Below are 16,469 nucleotides of genomic sequence, written 5' to 3'. Positions count from 1 at the left end.
ACCCAAAACTTTTCCTCTCGCCCCAAAATGAAGGGGTGGTGGTGGCGATCACGGATTGCTCTCGCGCCCAAAGCTTTGAGCTTTCGCTGAGCGAGATAAGCTTCCCAAAAATAAGAAGCTGGCTGGGAGGGCAAAAAAGAAGTAAAAGAAGAAGTATATGCTTGCTCTTGAGCCGTCGTCGCCGCCGTGCGTCGTCGAGAGAAGGTAAACACATATAAAAGACTTGGCCGGGGGAAGCAATTTCGTTATTAATCTCGTCGCAGTGTTTTCGTGCAGATCTCGAGCACGTAAAGGCATCAGGGGAAAGGAACAACAAAAACGGTCTTTTCGAAAACTGACAGTGCTCGGTTGGCTAGTGTAAACTCTGTGATAGCGAATAACGAAAAACTAAAATAGTGCAACTTTGAATAAAAATGTTTAAGTTTAGTGCGGTAAGTGAAAAAGTTAAAAATTATGCTACACAAAGGACATTCAGAACACTGAAAGTGCAATAAGATCAAGTGCAAAAGAACACTGCTAAGTGGACACAACTGGGGAAATATTAAAATCGTGATTGGGTGGGCAGGACTCAACCGATATTAACGAACTGCAACTGCACAAAAAAAAACGGTTGAACTTTACCTTCCGGCGATAGTGTGTAGTGTGCTGTTGCGTAACAGAAACTCTAGTGAAAGTGATACCAGTCATTGCAGTTGCAGATCTGGCTTCTTATGGATAATGTCCCGCTCAGCGCTCTGAACTGCACCTGGCCACACGGATGTACGGATTGTGGGAGTGACTCATTTGAGGATAAAGAGTGCAATTCGATATCGATATCGATATCCGACAATTTCTAAGCATCAGTGATTTGAATCAATTGGTTTGAATGTGATAGGATAATAATTTTAGGGAATTTGCAATTTGCTCGGGAACGAGAAAAAATGTTTTGTAAATCACAGGACTTGTTTTTTTTAACATTTACTTTTATAACTGTTAATTGAGACTGAAAATCATTATTAAACTATTATAGTGTTCTTAGCACTGTGAATAGTTATTGTGTATTTGTTAAATCTACTACCCAAACTTCAATTTGTTTTTTTTCTCGTGTTAAAGAGATCATTTTGAGCAATTTTTGATCTACGAAAAACTTTTTCCACTCTCTATTATTTTTTTTTTCTTAATACATTTTTAAGTATTTTTCTAAGCGATTATTTTGTTAATTTTTGTTTTTTTTTTTATTGTTAGTCAGAAGGCCTAAACTGTTCAAACTCCAATTATCTTTTGTCTTTAGCTCGCTAAATACACGGCCAATGTTGACCACAGAAATTTCCTTTTTTTCAAAACATTGGCAAAATCACATGAAACTTAAATGAAATCATATCACTCAAGATTTTCTTCAAATTCAAGAGTTCCCGAGCAGACGGAAATAACTTGGGAAGGTCAGTTTTTGATATTGTGAGAAGATCGAAATATGTTATTGGGATGATCGGATTAGTTGTTAAAATAACAAAAATCAATAACAAAGATTTGTTCGAAGAATAACTTAAACTGTTATTATGATGTTATTGCAATAACAAACCAATAACACAGAAGGAATCATGAAGGAATAACAAGATTTGTTATTTTGTGCGGAGAGGTGGAGCAGTATAATAACAAAAAATGTTATTAAACTGGTATGTCTCCATAAAAAAAAAAGTTATTGTTTTGGTTTATTTATAATTTGCAAATAAACCTGAAGTTGCCATAACTCCTCTGTACTAGTCAGGGCTGCAGAGTCGGGTACCTCCAAGCGACTTTGAATCCATACTTTGAAGACAACGCCGACTCTGGATGCACGATATGACGTCAACGACGACTTCAGCTCTCCAAAAATACCCGACTTCACAGATTCCGACTCCAAGTAAAAGTTGCTGAAAATTTGCTGAATCCGATGCAGTCTCCGAGGTCTCACTCCAGCTTGAACTTCAACGTCAGCTCCGATTTCCTGGCTCTGTGAAAATAATAACAGTTTTTGTTATTCACACTTCAAAAGTTCTCAATAAATAAATCAATTCCGTAAGGGAATATAACAAAATTTAAAAAATAACTCTCAAAAGTTAATTTTATCGGATTAATTTTAGCTTGAAACCCCATTTCATGGCCAAAATAATGACCCCGACAAAATTGGTCAAAATTATACCATAGTTCTAGCCAATTTTAGCAAAATCCTTTAGGGGGTATATCAAATAATTAAAAATAATCAACTTTCAAAATTTCAACTTTTCAGAATAATTTTAGTTTAAGGACCCCATTTCATGGCCAAAATAATGACCCCGACGAAATTGGTCAAAATTATCCCATAGTTCTAGCCAATTTTAGCAAAGTCCCTTTGAGGGTATATCAAATAATTAAAAAAATCAACTTTCAAAATTTCAACTTTTAAGAATAATTTTAGCTTAAGGACCCTATTTCATGGCCAAAATAATGACCCCGACAAAATTGGTCAAAATTATCCCATAGTTCTAGCCAATTTTAGCAAAATCCTTTAGGGGGTATATCAAATAATTAAAAAAATCAACTTTCAAAATTTCAACTTTTCAGAATAATTTTAGCTTAAGGACCCCATTTCATGGCCAAAATAATGACCCCGACGAAATTGGTCAAAATTATCCCATAGTTCTAGCCAATTTTAGCAAAGTCCCTTTGAGGGTATATCAAATAATTAAAAAAATCAACTTTCAAAATTTCAACTTTTAAAAATAATTTAAGCTAAAGGACCCTATTTCATGGCCAAAATAATGACCCCGACAAAATTGGTCAAAATTATACCATAGTTCTAGCCAATTTTAGCAAAATCTTTTAGGGGGTATATCAAATAATTAAAAAAATCAACTTTCAAAATTTCAACTTTTCAGAATAATTTTAGCTTAGGGACCCCATTTCATGGCCAAAATAATGACCCCGACAAAATTGGTCAAAATTTTCCCATAGTTCTAGCCAATTTTAGCAAAATCCTTTAGGGGGTATATCAAATAATTAAAGAAATCAACTTTCAAAATTTCAACTTTTAAGAATAATTTAGCTTAAGGACCCCATTTCATGGCTAAAATAATGACCCTTACGAAATTGGTCAAAATTATCCCATAGTTCTAACCATTTTAAACAAAGTTCTTTAGGGGGTATATCAAATAATTAAAAAATCAGCTTTCAAAATTTCAACTTTTTAGAATAATTTTAGCTTAAGGACCCCATTTCATGGCCAAAATAATGACCCCGACGAAATTAGACAAAATTATCCCAAAGATCTAAACATATTTAACAAAAGAAAAAATAATAACAGATTGTGTTATGGACACTCAGAAACTTTTCCATTTGTGCGATTTATGGTAATTTTATTTCTAAGTCAGTATACCGAAAGAATAACAAATTTTGTTATTAGGAGAGTTTTTGAAATGTATAACATTTCCTCTTATTAGCATGTTATTAAACATTTTCAATATAATATCACTTCAATACAAAATTTTGTTATTTTATCAGAAACTGTTATTATTTTTTTCTTCTTGAAGTTGAACTTCAGGATAAAATAATAACACTTTTTGATATTTTAACAGGATTTGTTATTGAAATATTATTAATTTTGTTATTACCGTCTGCCCGGGTTCTGCTTTTCAACGCTATTTGAACATTTAAAATTAATTCAAAAAAAAGTTACATAATCTGCCTTTAGATAGTTGGTGCCTTCCATTAATTTATTAAGTAATTTCGTCTAAAATATAAATTTTACAATTACCGTAAAACGGGGTGACTTTGATAGCCGGGGTGACTTTGATAGGTTTGTGATTTTTCCGCAAAATGAAGAGTACAATTAAAATACGTACGAAATGGCTTAGAATCATATTGACCGTGATAGAGAAGTGTTCAAAGTACCTCAAGAAGAACTTTTCATAACATTTTGAAAAGTTTAAAAAGTTAGTTAACTATAGTTAAGAAAATGTTGGTGAAACTCATTATTTTAAACTTCTCAAAGTGTCATGATTTTCTCAATGAACATGATTTTGAATCGGAAAACGGAATGCATTTTCGGATTCTTTGAACAATTTTCCACTAGGTGAAGGTTAAATAAGTTTGTAAATAATAAATAATATGTGGTTTTGAAACACAATTTAAAAAAATCTCGAAATTTATATGCAATTTCAGTTGAACAAATTGCATGTAAAATGTGAAAACTTGTGATTCGTGCTTCGAATTCAGTATAAAATGCAATATAAATCGATAATTTTACAAACAAAACTAATTTTAACAAATTTCAGGCAAAATAACGACTTTTCAACAATTTTTCCTAAAATTTATATGTATTTTGATAAAAAGCTTATAAACTAAGTTTACTAAATATCAACTTTATTTTTTTTTCTTAAAAACTATATCAGCTACTTAAGTGATGCTACATTTAACGTACAAATAAAGTTTGAACATCTTAAATATGATTTTAACAAGAAAAACTATGACTATCAAAGTCACCCCGGAATTTGAACTAGGAATTTTCAACGTAACTATTTTTCTAAACACTATTGAAAAAACTTTTTTTTTCCAAATAGTGCATGGACTTTGTGTGGCCTACCCCAGTACATGTTTTAAAAATAATAATCTTGAGAAAAACCTTACCTGTTGGAAAATATTCCAAAAACGAATTGAAATCCTATCAAAGTCACCCCGGTTTACGGTACAAAAAAACTGCAGACTATTTGTCAAGAAAATACAGACGCCGCCTTTCAAAACAAATTACAACCATCTACACGGCTCTTTTTGTACTCGTTTAAACAGTTTTTATTTATCACAACTTTTAAACAACTCAATGAATTTTGAAATGTTCAATATCAAGCTGTGGGACCTGAAACTGTGCCGAGTGGATAAAATCCGGACAAAATTTGTTAGCCATAGCGGCAAAAATTTAAGTGCATGTTTTTTTTAATCAACATACCCACTCACGCACAGACATTATTCAGAACTTGATCCTGCCGCCTGGTGATCTAGTAAATTTGATGGTAGAGGGTTAATGTTATAGAAACGGTTGGGCTTTTTACAAATTTTGACTTTAATACAACAGATCAGGAAAACATATGAAACTCAAAGGAAAGAAACAAATAAATTAATTTCATTGATATTTTGCAATCTGCCGAGCATAACTTTTGTTTCAAAATTTTGAAAGATTTGACCAGAAATTTATAATTTAGTATTTTTGTAAATATTACACAGAAAAAAATGTGAATTTACACGACACGGAAAAATGATTCACATGTAAAATCAGTTGATGTAAATTTGAGATTCGACGTAAACGGTTGAATCACACGTAAAATCATGTTTTTACGTATAATTCGTTGCCAATTTACATCAAATTCCATTTAAATTTAAATGTTTAATGACGTGCAAAAGTGTTACATCATAAATGATGTAACATTCGGAAATATTTTTTTGTGTGTGAATGCGTTAAAAAATGCGTGGCATGTGAAATTTGTTAGACATTTTATTAAATCCGTTATAAAAAAAATCCGTTATAAACGACTGTTAATACAGTTGGATAAACGTTTTGCAGCCCAACTCGGATAACTTGCCTAAAATTATTGATGCAAAAAAAGGGTTTTTTCAAGAATAATTTGTAATCCTGTAAAACATCAATAAGATGAATTTAAGGTAAAAAAACTTATTTTTTATCAAAAAAGAATACATCCCTCATAACTTCTAAAAAATATATCAACCAACTTTCCACTTAAATGCCATATTTTTGAAAATTTACCCATTTTACATTGGGTCAAATGAAACTAGAATGATGTTCAAATACAATAATTGTTAGTGGTAATTTTTTCGAGGGGTAATTTTTCCACCAATTTGGTCCTAAATCCCTATGTAAATGTTTATGTACATCGCTAAAAACACGACATAAGATTCATTTCTGATCACTTTTTTTCAGTTTAATGCAAAAAATAAATTGACTAGACAATTTTTTTTCGATGGATCAACTATGGTCCCCTTGGAACAAGCTGTCAAGTAGGACCTTTTCTGTCAAGGAGGGCCGCGAAGTTAAGTTTTTAAAATTGATTTAAAAATCCTTTTTTAATCCTTTGCGGTCGTACAAAGGGTCATTGTACTCAGAAAAATAAGCTTTATCGCTGTGAACAATAATATCACTATTTTAGGCTTAAACACCCCGCTGATGGCAAGTCAAAACACTACAATTTGATGTCGTTTTTAAACCCATAGTTTGACATGGAATTACTGTTTCATAAGATTGTGCAATGTGATTCAATGTGCAAGGAATCTTGACCCCAAAAATGCTCCAAATGATATCGGAATATATTATCCAGAAAATATTAAGAATATTATTTTGGTATTGTTTCCGAAAATAAACCACTCGAATTTGATCAATTTGGAGTTACTAAAAATAAATTCATTCATCATGCAATTATTCGAAATTCTTTCAAATGCCTTCGTATAATCAAAAAATCAGATAATCTTGGCTTCAGATAGTTAAGTCTATACTGTAATGAAAACCCTCCTTTGTTTTGATTTCCCGATCAGACGGTAATAACTAAATTCATGCCATATCAATAACAAATACTGTTAAAATAACAGAAAATGTTATGGAATCTTCATGAAAAATCAATTTTTGCATAAGACTTTAATAACAGTTTATGTTATCTCAACAAAATTTGTTATTGGTCTAATATTGGTTGAAAGCCAAAACAACTTGGGAATAACATTTGTTGTTATGGAGACATAACTCCAACTGTTATTGGGATGATCGTATTAGTTGTTAAAATAACCAAAAATAATAACAAAGATTTGTTCGAAGAATAACGTAAAATGTTATAAGTCTGTTATTACAATAAAAATCCAATAACAAAAAAATCATAACGACGAATAACAAATCCTGTTATAAATAACATAAAATGTTATTGGCCTAGTATTTTCACATAACAAAGAATGTTATTCCCAAGTTGTTTCCGTCTGCTTGGGTTGGAATATTTTAAAATAGATAATAGATAAAACTAATATATTGTGATTTAAAAAGCCTGAGCAAAACTCAACGTCTGTCGTTACTTCAAATCATGATAAAAATAAGAAATTTGGCATTCGAGAAAGAGGATTTTTTGTTACAACATTTGCCTTCTCGATAATACAGTCCGTACTCAATTATCCGAAATCCTCGCCAAAATTTAACTTCGGATTGTTGAATCTTAGGACAATCTAATTACCATTTTTTTGGTATCGCTGAATTAAAATTCGACTTTAAAAATAAAACAAGAAACATTTTTCACTTGATTCAACTATCCGATGTCTTTACTTTAACGTTCGGATCATTGAATCTTCGGATAACCAGGGTGTTTTGGGTACAGTCCAGACTCGACTATCCGATAGTTTGTATGGGACCTCGAATAATCGAATCGTGAACAAAAATATTTTTTTGTAATTCTTCATTTTCTAACTTTTAACATCAAATTCGTGATATGGGACCCTATTTTAGTCAAATTTGAATGATTGAATGAATATTCTAAATCACTTAAGAGTAGTTTAGGGGTTAATCTCGACAACCAAAAATAAGACAACGAAAAAAAATCGTGATTCGAATATCCGGAATAATTTTTTTCAAAGGCCTTCGGATAAACGAGTTTGGCCTTTAATCGAGTACGGACTGTGATTAAAAATCTTATGAGATAACCATTTATGTAAAATTTTATAATTTAATGGAAAAAATGCATTATTAGCAGTCAAGGGGAAGATAATAGAATAACAATTTCAACAGGAGCTGAGCTTTGCCTAACACAGCAAAAAAAATATTGAATTTATGAATGTTGAAAATATGATTGGTTGAATATTACCTCTTTTTTTAGTAATAATATTCAAAAAATGTGAGAAAATGTAACCAGATTAAAATTCATCAGAAACTGATGAAAATTCACCAATTCCTAAAAAATATTACACAATTTTTTGACGCAAAATGTGTCACCATTTCCATCATTTTTTTTCTGTGTATATCAAGTTTCGCTCGGACGATGACTCTTTAAATCTTAAATAAATAAAAAATCGCAACAATGTCTCACATGAGAGCTCATACCCCGTGTATCACCTTTCCCGCCTCTCACCTTAAATGCGAGACACGAAGCATGTTGTGATAAATGCAACAAACTCTCAAGTTTGTACCAGAAGGAAGTCACTAAACTGCAACAAGAGCTGAAGAGGAAAGATACTCAGGAAGCGGCCTACTGCGTTTTATATCATACACACGCCATTCCGCTAACACGTGAAGCATTACTCCAAAAACCTTTGCTCGCATACAAGCTGCCTCTAAACTTATTCGCACGAGTTTCAAGTCGGTGCCGTTGTGGCCACTGGTCACAGTTGCATTTTGTTTTAATAAAAGTAATATCCATGTGATTGTGTATGTCACTTGAAGATTCAAGATGAAAGGATTTTGAGAAGTTTAGTTTTAGGAACATTATTGAGAATCTGAACGATGAGATTGGAAACAACTTTGTAGAACACTTCAACACATTTTGAACATGTCATGCAAAGACATATTTCCAATATAGGGGAAATTCTCGTATGTTTGGCAGGTCAAGCACTGGCTCCTAATTCCATCCAATTTGCTGATTTTCACTATTTAAACAACTAATTTTGCAAAACTTTTGATAGAAACTTGCTTGCTCACTTCTTATTGAGCTATTTATCACTCGATTTCAGTTGAAAACGCTTTAAATTAGCTTTATTTGAATGTCAAAGTTCTGACCTGCCAACATTAGAGGCACGCTGGAATTAGATGCTGTTCCCCTAAATAATCCACAAAAGAGAAAAAAAAGTAGCGATGTGCCAAGTCACCTTTAGGTAGACCCGTCTGCTTTGAAAGCTCAAAAGCGCATGTGTCACGGTTATCGGCTAAACTCTAAAAGGCTGAAAGCATCGCACAGCATGCCATGTCAAGTCGACTACCCACGTGTGTGAGAAAAAAAACCGTCTGCTGTCTGTTTCCTCGCTGCTTACTATGATCCATGAGAGTTCTCCAAAGCTCACTGAGCCTAATCGCTCAGCCTTCTTTGACGCGAATGTTGATGAACAAGCTCGGCGGGAGGACCTCATTGAAGAGCTTTCAATCGGCGTGCGTTTTGCGTGTAGATCACGATGCCCCTAATGGGAAACATTTACACCGCCGGGCATTTTTGGCCACATTCCTCGCAAGAGGACCATCTCCGTGATTGAGAAAAAATAATAAGTTCCGAGTGAAAGAAAGCCAAGCCCCTGGCCGCGATAGCGATCGCCGCGAAGTTATGCAACCGCGCCAAGTTCGGCGCCGACGATGACCGTTGAAATTGAGTTTTGTTTGGATTAAGCGCAAGTGTTATCCCAGGCTGAAATGCTCTTGTAAGGAGTGTGCGGTCGATTCCCAGCCGAGGTCTACCTTTCGGAGGACTTTGGAGCGGACATTGCGGGTGGAGTTTCTTGAAAAGATTGTATTGGGACAGCGCGAGAGAGAGAGGTGTTGTGCAATGTGGAAACAAGTTTTTCTTTGCTTCTCCGCTGATCACTTGTGTTACTTTGTGAAAGGGGACCTTTCGTTTTAATTTCTGCGATAAATCAACAATTTAACGGTAACAATTATGCCGTAATGAGTCGAGATGACCAATCGATTAGCTTTTTATTGTGATGGTATCGGGATGATGAAACAATGCGATTGTGGCAGGCAAGTTTATTTATGTAACCAGTCTTGCAATAAAGTTGTCGTACTGGATTAAGATACCACAGAGATTGAATCTTTTGTCTGCTGTTGTTTCATACTTACAATTAACAACAATTTGTTGATAACTTTGACTTAACTGGGGTGAATTGGGATTACGAAGGGTTGGATAAACTTCAACTTAAATCGACTAAAATTATACTTTTTACCTTCCAGGTCTTCGTCATCCTGGCAGCGGGAGCTGCCATCGCCGAGCCCCCAGTTGGCGGCGGCTACTCATACCCCTCCGGTGGACACAGCGGACACGGAGGTGGACACGGTGACAACGGCGGCTACATCTCCGTCAGCCCTGGTCACCAATCGTCCGAGGGACTCCACGTGGACCCGCAGCTGCTGCACAAGGTGAAAGAAGTCCTGCTGGAGCACGAAAACTCCGGCTCCGGATCGTTCGGAGGTCACTCATCTTCGCATGGAATTTCGGTACCGTCGACCTCGTACGGTGTTCCATCGTCCTCGTACGGACCTCCTTCCCACTCGTACGGACCGCCGGCTCCCTCTCCAGTCTACGGTGTGCCCTCGTTCGGAGGACATTCATCTCGCGTGGTTGGAATCGAGCTCGGCCACGTGCGCCAGGGAACCCAGGTCGCCCAGTACTACAAAGCCCAGAGTGCTCCTTCGTACTCTTCTTCATCTCACTCATACTCCGCTCCGTCCCACTCGTACTCCGCTCCTTCCCTCTCATCGTTCACGCCTTCTCACTCGTACTCTGCTCCTTCTCAGTCTTACTCTGCTCCTTCTATTTCCTCTTTCTCACCTTCTCACTCTTACTCTGCTCCGTCTCATTCGTACTCCGCTCCATCTCACTCCTACTCTGCTCCTTCTCACTCGTACTCCGCACCGTCCATCTCGTCTCACTCCTTCTCGGCTCCTTCGCTGTCTCACTCGCACTCCTCGCACGCTTCCTTCTCCGTCCCGTCCTCGTCGTACGGAGTCCCCTCTTTCTCCAGCCATCGTGCTCCTTCCCCAGTTTACGGAGCTCCCGCTCCATCCATCCACTCGGTCGGCTCCTTCCGGCCCCCAGCACCAGTCTACCACGCTCCGGCCCCGGTCTACTCCGCCCCACGACCAGTGTACGGACCACCCCACCACCACCACTGAAAAAGGCCGTCATCGAATCACACGCGATTCTAAGTCATTCCATACGATTTGTGTAAATAATTTATTCATGCGCCTCTCCGAAATCCTTCATCAAACGCTCATCAACAATTGTTAAAAAATAAAACATAAAAAAACGTTGTTATTAAAAATTACAAAAAATGCCCAACTGTTTAATTTCTCCCCAAAACCCTCAACTATTATAATACGTCCTAATGTAAGGATTCTGCGGAGTCGGACACTTGAACTGCTCAAACAACCCCCTAAAACCAAGCGTCTTGCCCCCCGTCGGTTCCAGCATGTTGTTCCACAGCCCGTTCGCCGACACGGCGTGTCCTTTCTGACTCAGATGAACGCAGTCGATCGACATGACCGACATGTCGGACTTGCCGTCCCTCCGGTAAAACACACTGGCGTCCTTGAAAAACGGTTGATACACCACGGTGAAGTCTTCGCTGTGGAACTCGGGCATGTAGCTGACGCGTTCCATGATCTTGACAAAGTTGCGTTCCAGTTGGCGGAACAGGTTCCGCCGGTTGGAGTATTTCGGCCCGAACAGGCAGGAACATTCGATCGGGCGGGACAGGTAGCAGGAAAAGGGAAGCTGGGGCGCTTTGTCCATCGAGAACGACAGGTTGATGAGGGGTGAGGGGACGAGGTTGACGATTGTTCTGGAATTAGATGAGCTTTAAAAACTTAGTTGGCTAAGATTATGGTTCAGAACTCACCGTGGCATATTGTGCCTCAGGTACTTTAAGGTTTTGATCAGAGACTTCTCCTGTGCTTGGTTGATCCATTCGGTAGCGTTTGTTTGGTAACAAACGTCCGAGCAGAAATCGTTACCGCCAATCATGAATGTTAGCAGCTTCCAGTGTTTGTTCCATTGTACTCTGCGAATGATAAAAGAAAAACTAACTTAATCCACCTATGTGGTTGGAACCTTCCTCACTTATTACCAACAATGGCTGATATGATGGAATTGTACAAAAATTTCATCTATTTTTAAGATCCGGAATAAAAAAGTACATAAATATCACTTAAGTGGCCATATCTCGAGACAGGGTTGCCAGATCATTAATGTTTTAGACTCGTTGGAAAGGTCTTTTGATAACCCAACCAACGATGGGTTGGATGGTGGATCCGAACATAGTTTACATACATTTAAGTGAGATCCGGCATCCAAAAAGTACATCAATATCACTTAAGTGGACATATCTCGAGACAGGGTTGCCAGATCTTAAATGTTTTGGACTCATGGGAAAGGTCTTTTGATAACCTAAATAACGATGGGTTGGATGGTGGATCCGGACATAGTTTACATACATTTAAGTGAGATCCGGCATCCAAAAAGTACATCAATATCACTTATGTGTGCATATCTCGAGACAGGGTTGCCAGATCTTCAATGTTTTAGGCTCTTTGGAAAGGTCTTTTGATAATCCAACCAACGATGGGTCAGATGATGGACCTGGACATAGTTTACATACATTTAAGTGAGATCCGGCATCCAAAAAGTACATCAATATCACTTAAGTGGGGATATCTCGAGACAGGGTTGCCAGATCTTCAATGTTTTGGACTCGTTGGAAAGGTCTTTTGATAACCCAACCAACGATGGGTTGGATGATAGACCTGGACATAGTTTACATACATTTAAGTGAGATCCGGCTTCCAAAAAGTACATCAATATCACTTAAGTGTGTATATCTCGAGACAGGGTTGCCAGATCTTCAATGTTTTAAGCTCATTGGAAAGATCTTCTGATAACCTAATCAACGATGGGTTGGATGGTGGATCCGGACGTAGTTTACATACATTTAAGTGAGATCCGGCATCCAAAAAGTAAACAAATATCATTTAAGTGGACATATCTCGAGACAGGGTTGCCAGATCTTCAATGTTTTGGACTCGTTGGAAAGGTCTTTTGTTAACCTAACCAACGATGGGTCGGATAGTGGATCCGGACATAGTTTACATACATTTAAGAGAGATCCGGCTTCCAAAAAGTACACCAATATCATTTAAGTGGACATATCTCGAGACAGGGTTGCCAGATCTTAAATGTTTTGGACTCATGGGAAAGGTCTTTTGATAACCTAAATAACGATGGGTTGGATGGTGGATCCGGACATAGTTTACATACATTTAAGTGAGATCCGGCATCAAAAAGTACATCAATATCACTTATGTGTGCATATCTCGAGACAGGGTTGCCAGATCTTCAATGTTTTAGGCTCTTTGGAAAGGTCTTTTGATAATCCAACCAACGATGGGTCAGATGATGGACCTGGACATAGTTTACATACATTTAAGTGAGATCCGGCTTCCAAAAAGTACATCAATATCACTTAAGTGGGGATATCTCGAGACAGGGTTGCCAGATCTTCAATGTTTTGGACTCGTTGGAAAGGTCTTTTGATAACCCAACCAACGATGGGTTGGATGATAGACCTGGACATAGTTTACATACATTTAAGTGAGATCCGGCTTCCAAAAAGTACATCAATATCACTTAAGTGTGCATATCTCGAGACAGGGTTGCCAGATCTTCAATGTTTTAAGCTCATTGGAAAGATCTTCTGATAACCTAATCAACGATGGGTTGGATGGTGGATCCGGACGTAGTTTACATACATTTAAGTGAGATCCGGCATCCAAAAAGTAAACAAATATCATTTAAGTGGACATATCTCGAGACAGGGTTGCCAGATCTTAAATGTTTTGGACTCATGGGAAAGGTCTTTTGATAACCTAAATAACGATGGGTTGGATGGTGGATCCGGACATAGTTTACATACATTTAAGTGAGATCCGGCATCCAAAAAGTACATCAATATCACTTATGTGTGCATATCTCGAGACAGGGTTGCCAGATCTTCAATGTTTTAGGCTCTTTGGAAAGGTCTTTTGATAATCCAACCAACGATGGGTCAGATGATGGACCTGGACATAGTTTACATACATTTAAGTGAGATCCGGCTTCCAAAAAGTACATCAATATCACTTAAGTGGGGATATCTCGAGACAGGGTTGCCAGATCTTCAATGTTTTGGACTCGTTGGAAAGGTCTTTTGATAACCCAACCAACGATGGGTTGGATGATGGACCTGGACATAGTTTACATACATTTAAGTGAGATCCGGCTTCCAAAAAGTACATCAATATCACTTAAGTGTGCATATCTCGAGACAGGGTTGCCAGATCTTCAATGTTTTAAGCTCATTGGAAAGATCTTCTGATAACCTAATCAACGATGGGTTGGATGGTGGATCCGGACGTAGTTTACATACATTTAAGTGAGATCCGGCATCCAAAAAGTAAACAAATATCATTTAAGTGGACATATCTCGAGACAGGGTTGCCAGATCTTCAATGTTTTGGACTTGTTGGAAAGGTTTTTTGATTACCTAACCAACGATGGGTCGGATGGTGGATCCGGACATAGTTTACATACATTTAAGTGAGATCCGGCTTCCAAAAAGTACATCAATATCACTTAAGTGGGGATATCTCGAGACAGGGTTGCCAGATCTTCAATGTTTTGGACTCGTTGGAAAGGTCTTTTGATAACCCAACCAACGATGGGTTGGATGATGGACCCGGACATAGTTTACATACATTTAAGTGAGATCCGGATATATGTGAAAATACATTTTTATACATAACTTTTGAACTACTTATCGAAACTTCAATCTGTATAAAACTCGATCTATGGGACCCTAAACCAAGTCGAATGCAACAGGTTCGGGTCAAATCGGTTCAGCCAGTGCCGAGAAACATGAGCTAGTTTGTTGGTCACATACATACATACACACACACATACACACACACATACACACACACATACACACACACATACACACAGACATTTGTTCAGTTTTCGATTCTGAGTCGATATGTATACATGAAGGTGGGTCTACGACGTTTTTTTGCTAAGTTCATTTTTAGAGCAGGATTATAGCCTTACCTCAGTGAGGAAGGCAAAATAGACGAGATTTCTACAGTTTTATAAAATTTTATCGTCCCACCCGTGTGGAAAATCCAGAGTCGCTGGTTCGAACCCGCAGTGGGCGACACAAATTCTAAGTGTCAATATGGGTATTCGACATTAGCATTAGCATTAGTGAGGAGCCCAGGGCGGCGAAGTCTTGGTAGATAAAAGGAAGACACTAGTGGTTGGTAGGGTATTTTAACCATTAGTGGACCCCCGAGAAGAGCCGACGCGCATTTTTCACAAATTTTCAATATTTTAAGCACTTTTTCATAACCCTTTGTACAAAACAATAAAATCTGAAGTCTTTTGAACAATTTTGACTTTTTGATTCATCAGTTATTTATTTTTTGAGCAGAAAAATAGCCATTTGAAAAATATGTGGACCCGGGTCCATACTCCGATTGTGGGAACTGTAGGAAAACTGTTATTTTTATACTAAATTTAACCGATATTTGGTGTTTTGATGCATGGCGGAGGTCTAATGATATAATTAATAAAAGATAGATTTTTCATCATAAACAATTCTGTTTTGTTAACAAAAATGGCTTCAAACAACAAAAAAACCTAACAGACATTTAACCCGTATAGGCCTGGGTGAAATTGGAATCACTAAAATGGCCATAACTCAGCGAAAACTCAATCAATTTGCATACTTCTTTATTAGTTGGACTCGTTAGAATGTCTTTTTCCGAAAATGACCCGCAGAACCCAGAAATGTTCTGGTGGCTGGAGATATTCCGGTGGGTCACTGGGTCAAACAGGGTCAAAAATGGCCATTTTTGGGACCCGCACTATTTTTTAAATAGAAATCTTGGAAAAAACACATTTTTTCGTATTACGATCTTTGTTCTACCAACAGACAAAACTAACCATTGATTTTGCACCATGTTCCGGATTGAGTGGGCAGGTTCCCTACCCCGGGGGAACCGGTCAAGGGACGGTCAGAAATAAAACTATTTCTATCATGGCAGTATGGGTGTCGAAGATCATCATTTTCAAAATCAAACTCATCTTTGATCCCCAAAACCACTTTTGGACCGATCTGGCCACTTCGGGACCGGTCCCCGGTACTCCGGTGAAACCCGGAATAAGGCAAATTATGGGATTATTTCTGAATAATGTTTTGACAGGGCAATATGGATGTCAAAGTTCATCATTTTCAAAATCAAGCTCATCCATGATCATCAAAACCACTTTTGGACCGATCTGGCCACTTTGGGACTGGTTCCCGGTGCTCCGGTGACACCCGGAATAAGGCAACTTATGGGATTATTTCTGAATAATTTTTGACAGGGCAATATGGATGTCAAAGTTCATCATTTTCAAAATCAAGCTCATCCATGATCATCAAAACCACTTTTGGACCGATCTGGTCACTTTGGGATCGGTTCCCGGCACTCCGGTAAAACCCGGAATAAGGCAAATTATTGGATTATTTCGGAATAATTTTTGACAGGGCAATATGGATGTCAAAGTTCATCATTTTCAAAATCGAGCTCATATATGGTCCCCAAAACCACTTTTACCGGGAACCGGTCCCAAAGTGGCCAGATCGGTCCAAAAGTAGTTTTGATGACCATGGATGAGCTTGATTTTGGGAATAATGAACTTTGACATCCATATTGCCCTGTCAAAAAT

The 16,469-nt window shown here is 37.5% G+C and overlaps 2 protein-coding genes across 2 annotated transcripts in view; one reads left to right on the top strand and one right to left on the bottom strand.

Annotated features, from left to right (window-relative positions):
• The first annotated feature begins 244 nt into the window (after nt 1-244).
• On the top strand, nt 245-11,001 carry LOC120412561 (uncharacterized). Its single transcript, XM_039573064.2, has 2 exons — nt 245-431; nt 9,899-11,001. The coding sequence occupies exons 1-2, from the start codon at nt 414-416 to the stop codon at nt 10,838-10,840; spliced, it is 960 nt and encodes a 319-aa protein (XP_039428998.1). The 5' UTR covers nt 245-413; the 3' UTR covers nt 10,841-11,001.
• Nucleotides 10,883-16,469, bottom strand: part of LOC120412560 (phospholipase B1, membrane-associated-like) — a 21,092-nt gene continuing 15,505 nt past the window's right edge. Inside the window, exons 4-5 of the mRNA XM_039573063.1 lie at nt 11,566-11,727; nt 10,883-11,508 (exon numbers count right to left, since the gene is read on the bottom strand). Coding sequence (XP_039428997.1) covers nt 11,031-11,508; nt 11,566-11,727 — 640 coding nt within the window. The 3' untranslated portion in view covers nt 10,883-11,030. The remainder of the gene's footprint in view (nt 11,509-11,565; nt 11,728-16,469) is intronic.

Source organism: Culex pipiens, chromosome 2, assembly GCF_016801865.2.
Source record: "Culex pipiens pallens isolate TS chromosome 2, TS_CPP_V2, whole genome shotgun sequence".
Taxonomy (NCBI): Eukaryota; Metazoa; Arthropoda; class Insecta; order Diptera; family Culicidae; genus Culex; species Culex pipiens.
Note: the sequence above shows the minus strand (reverse complement) of the source record. Positions and strands in the feature narration are given on the sequence as shown.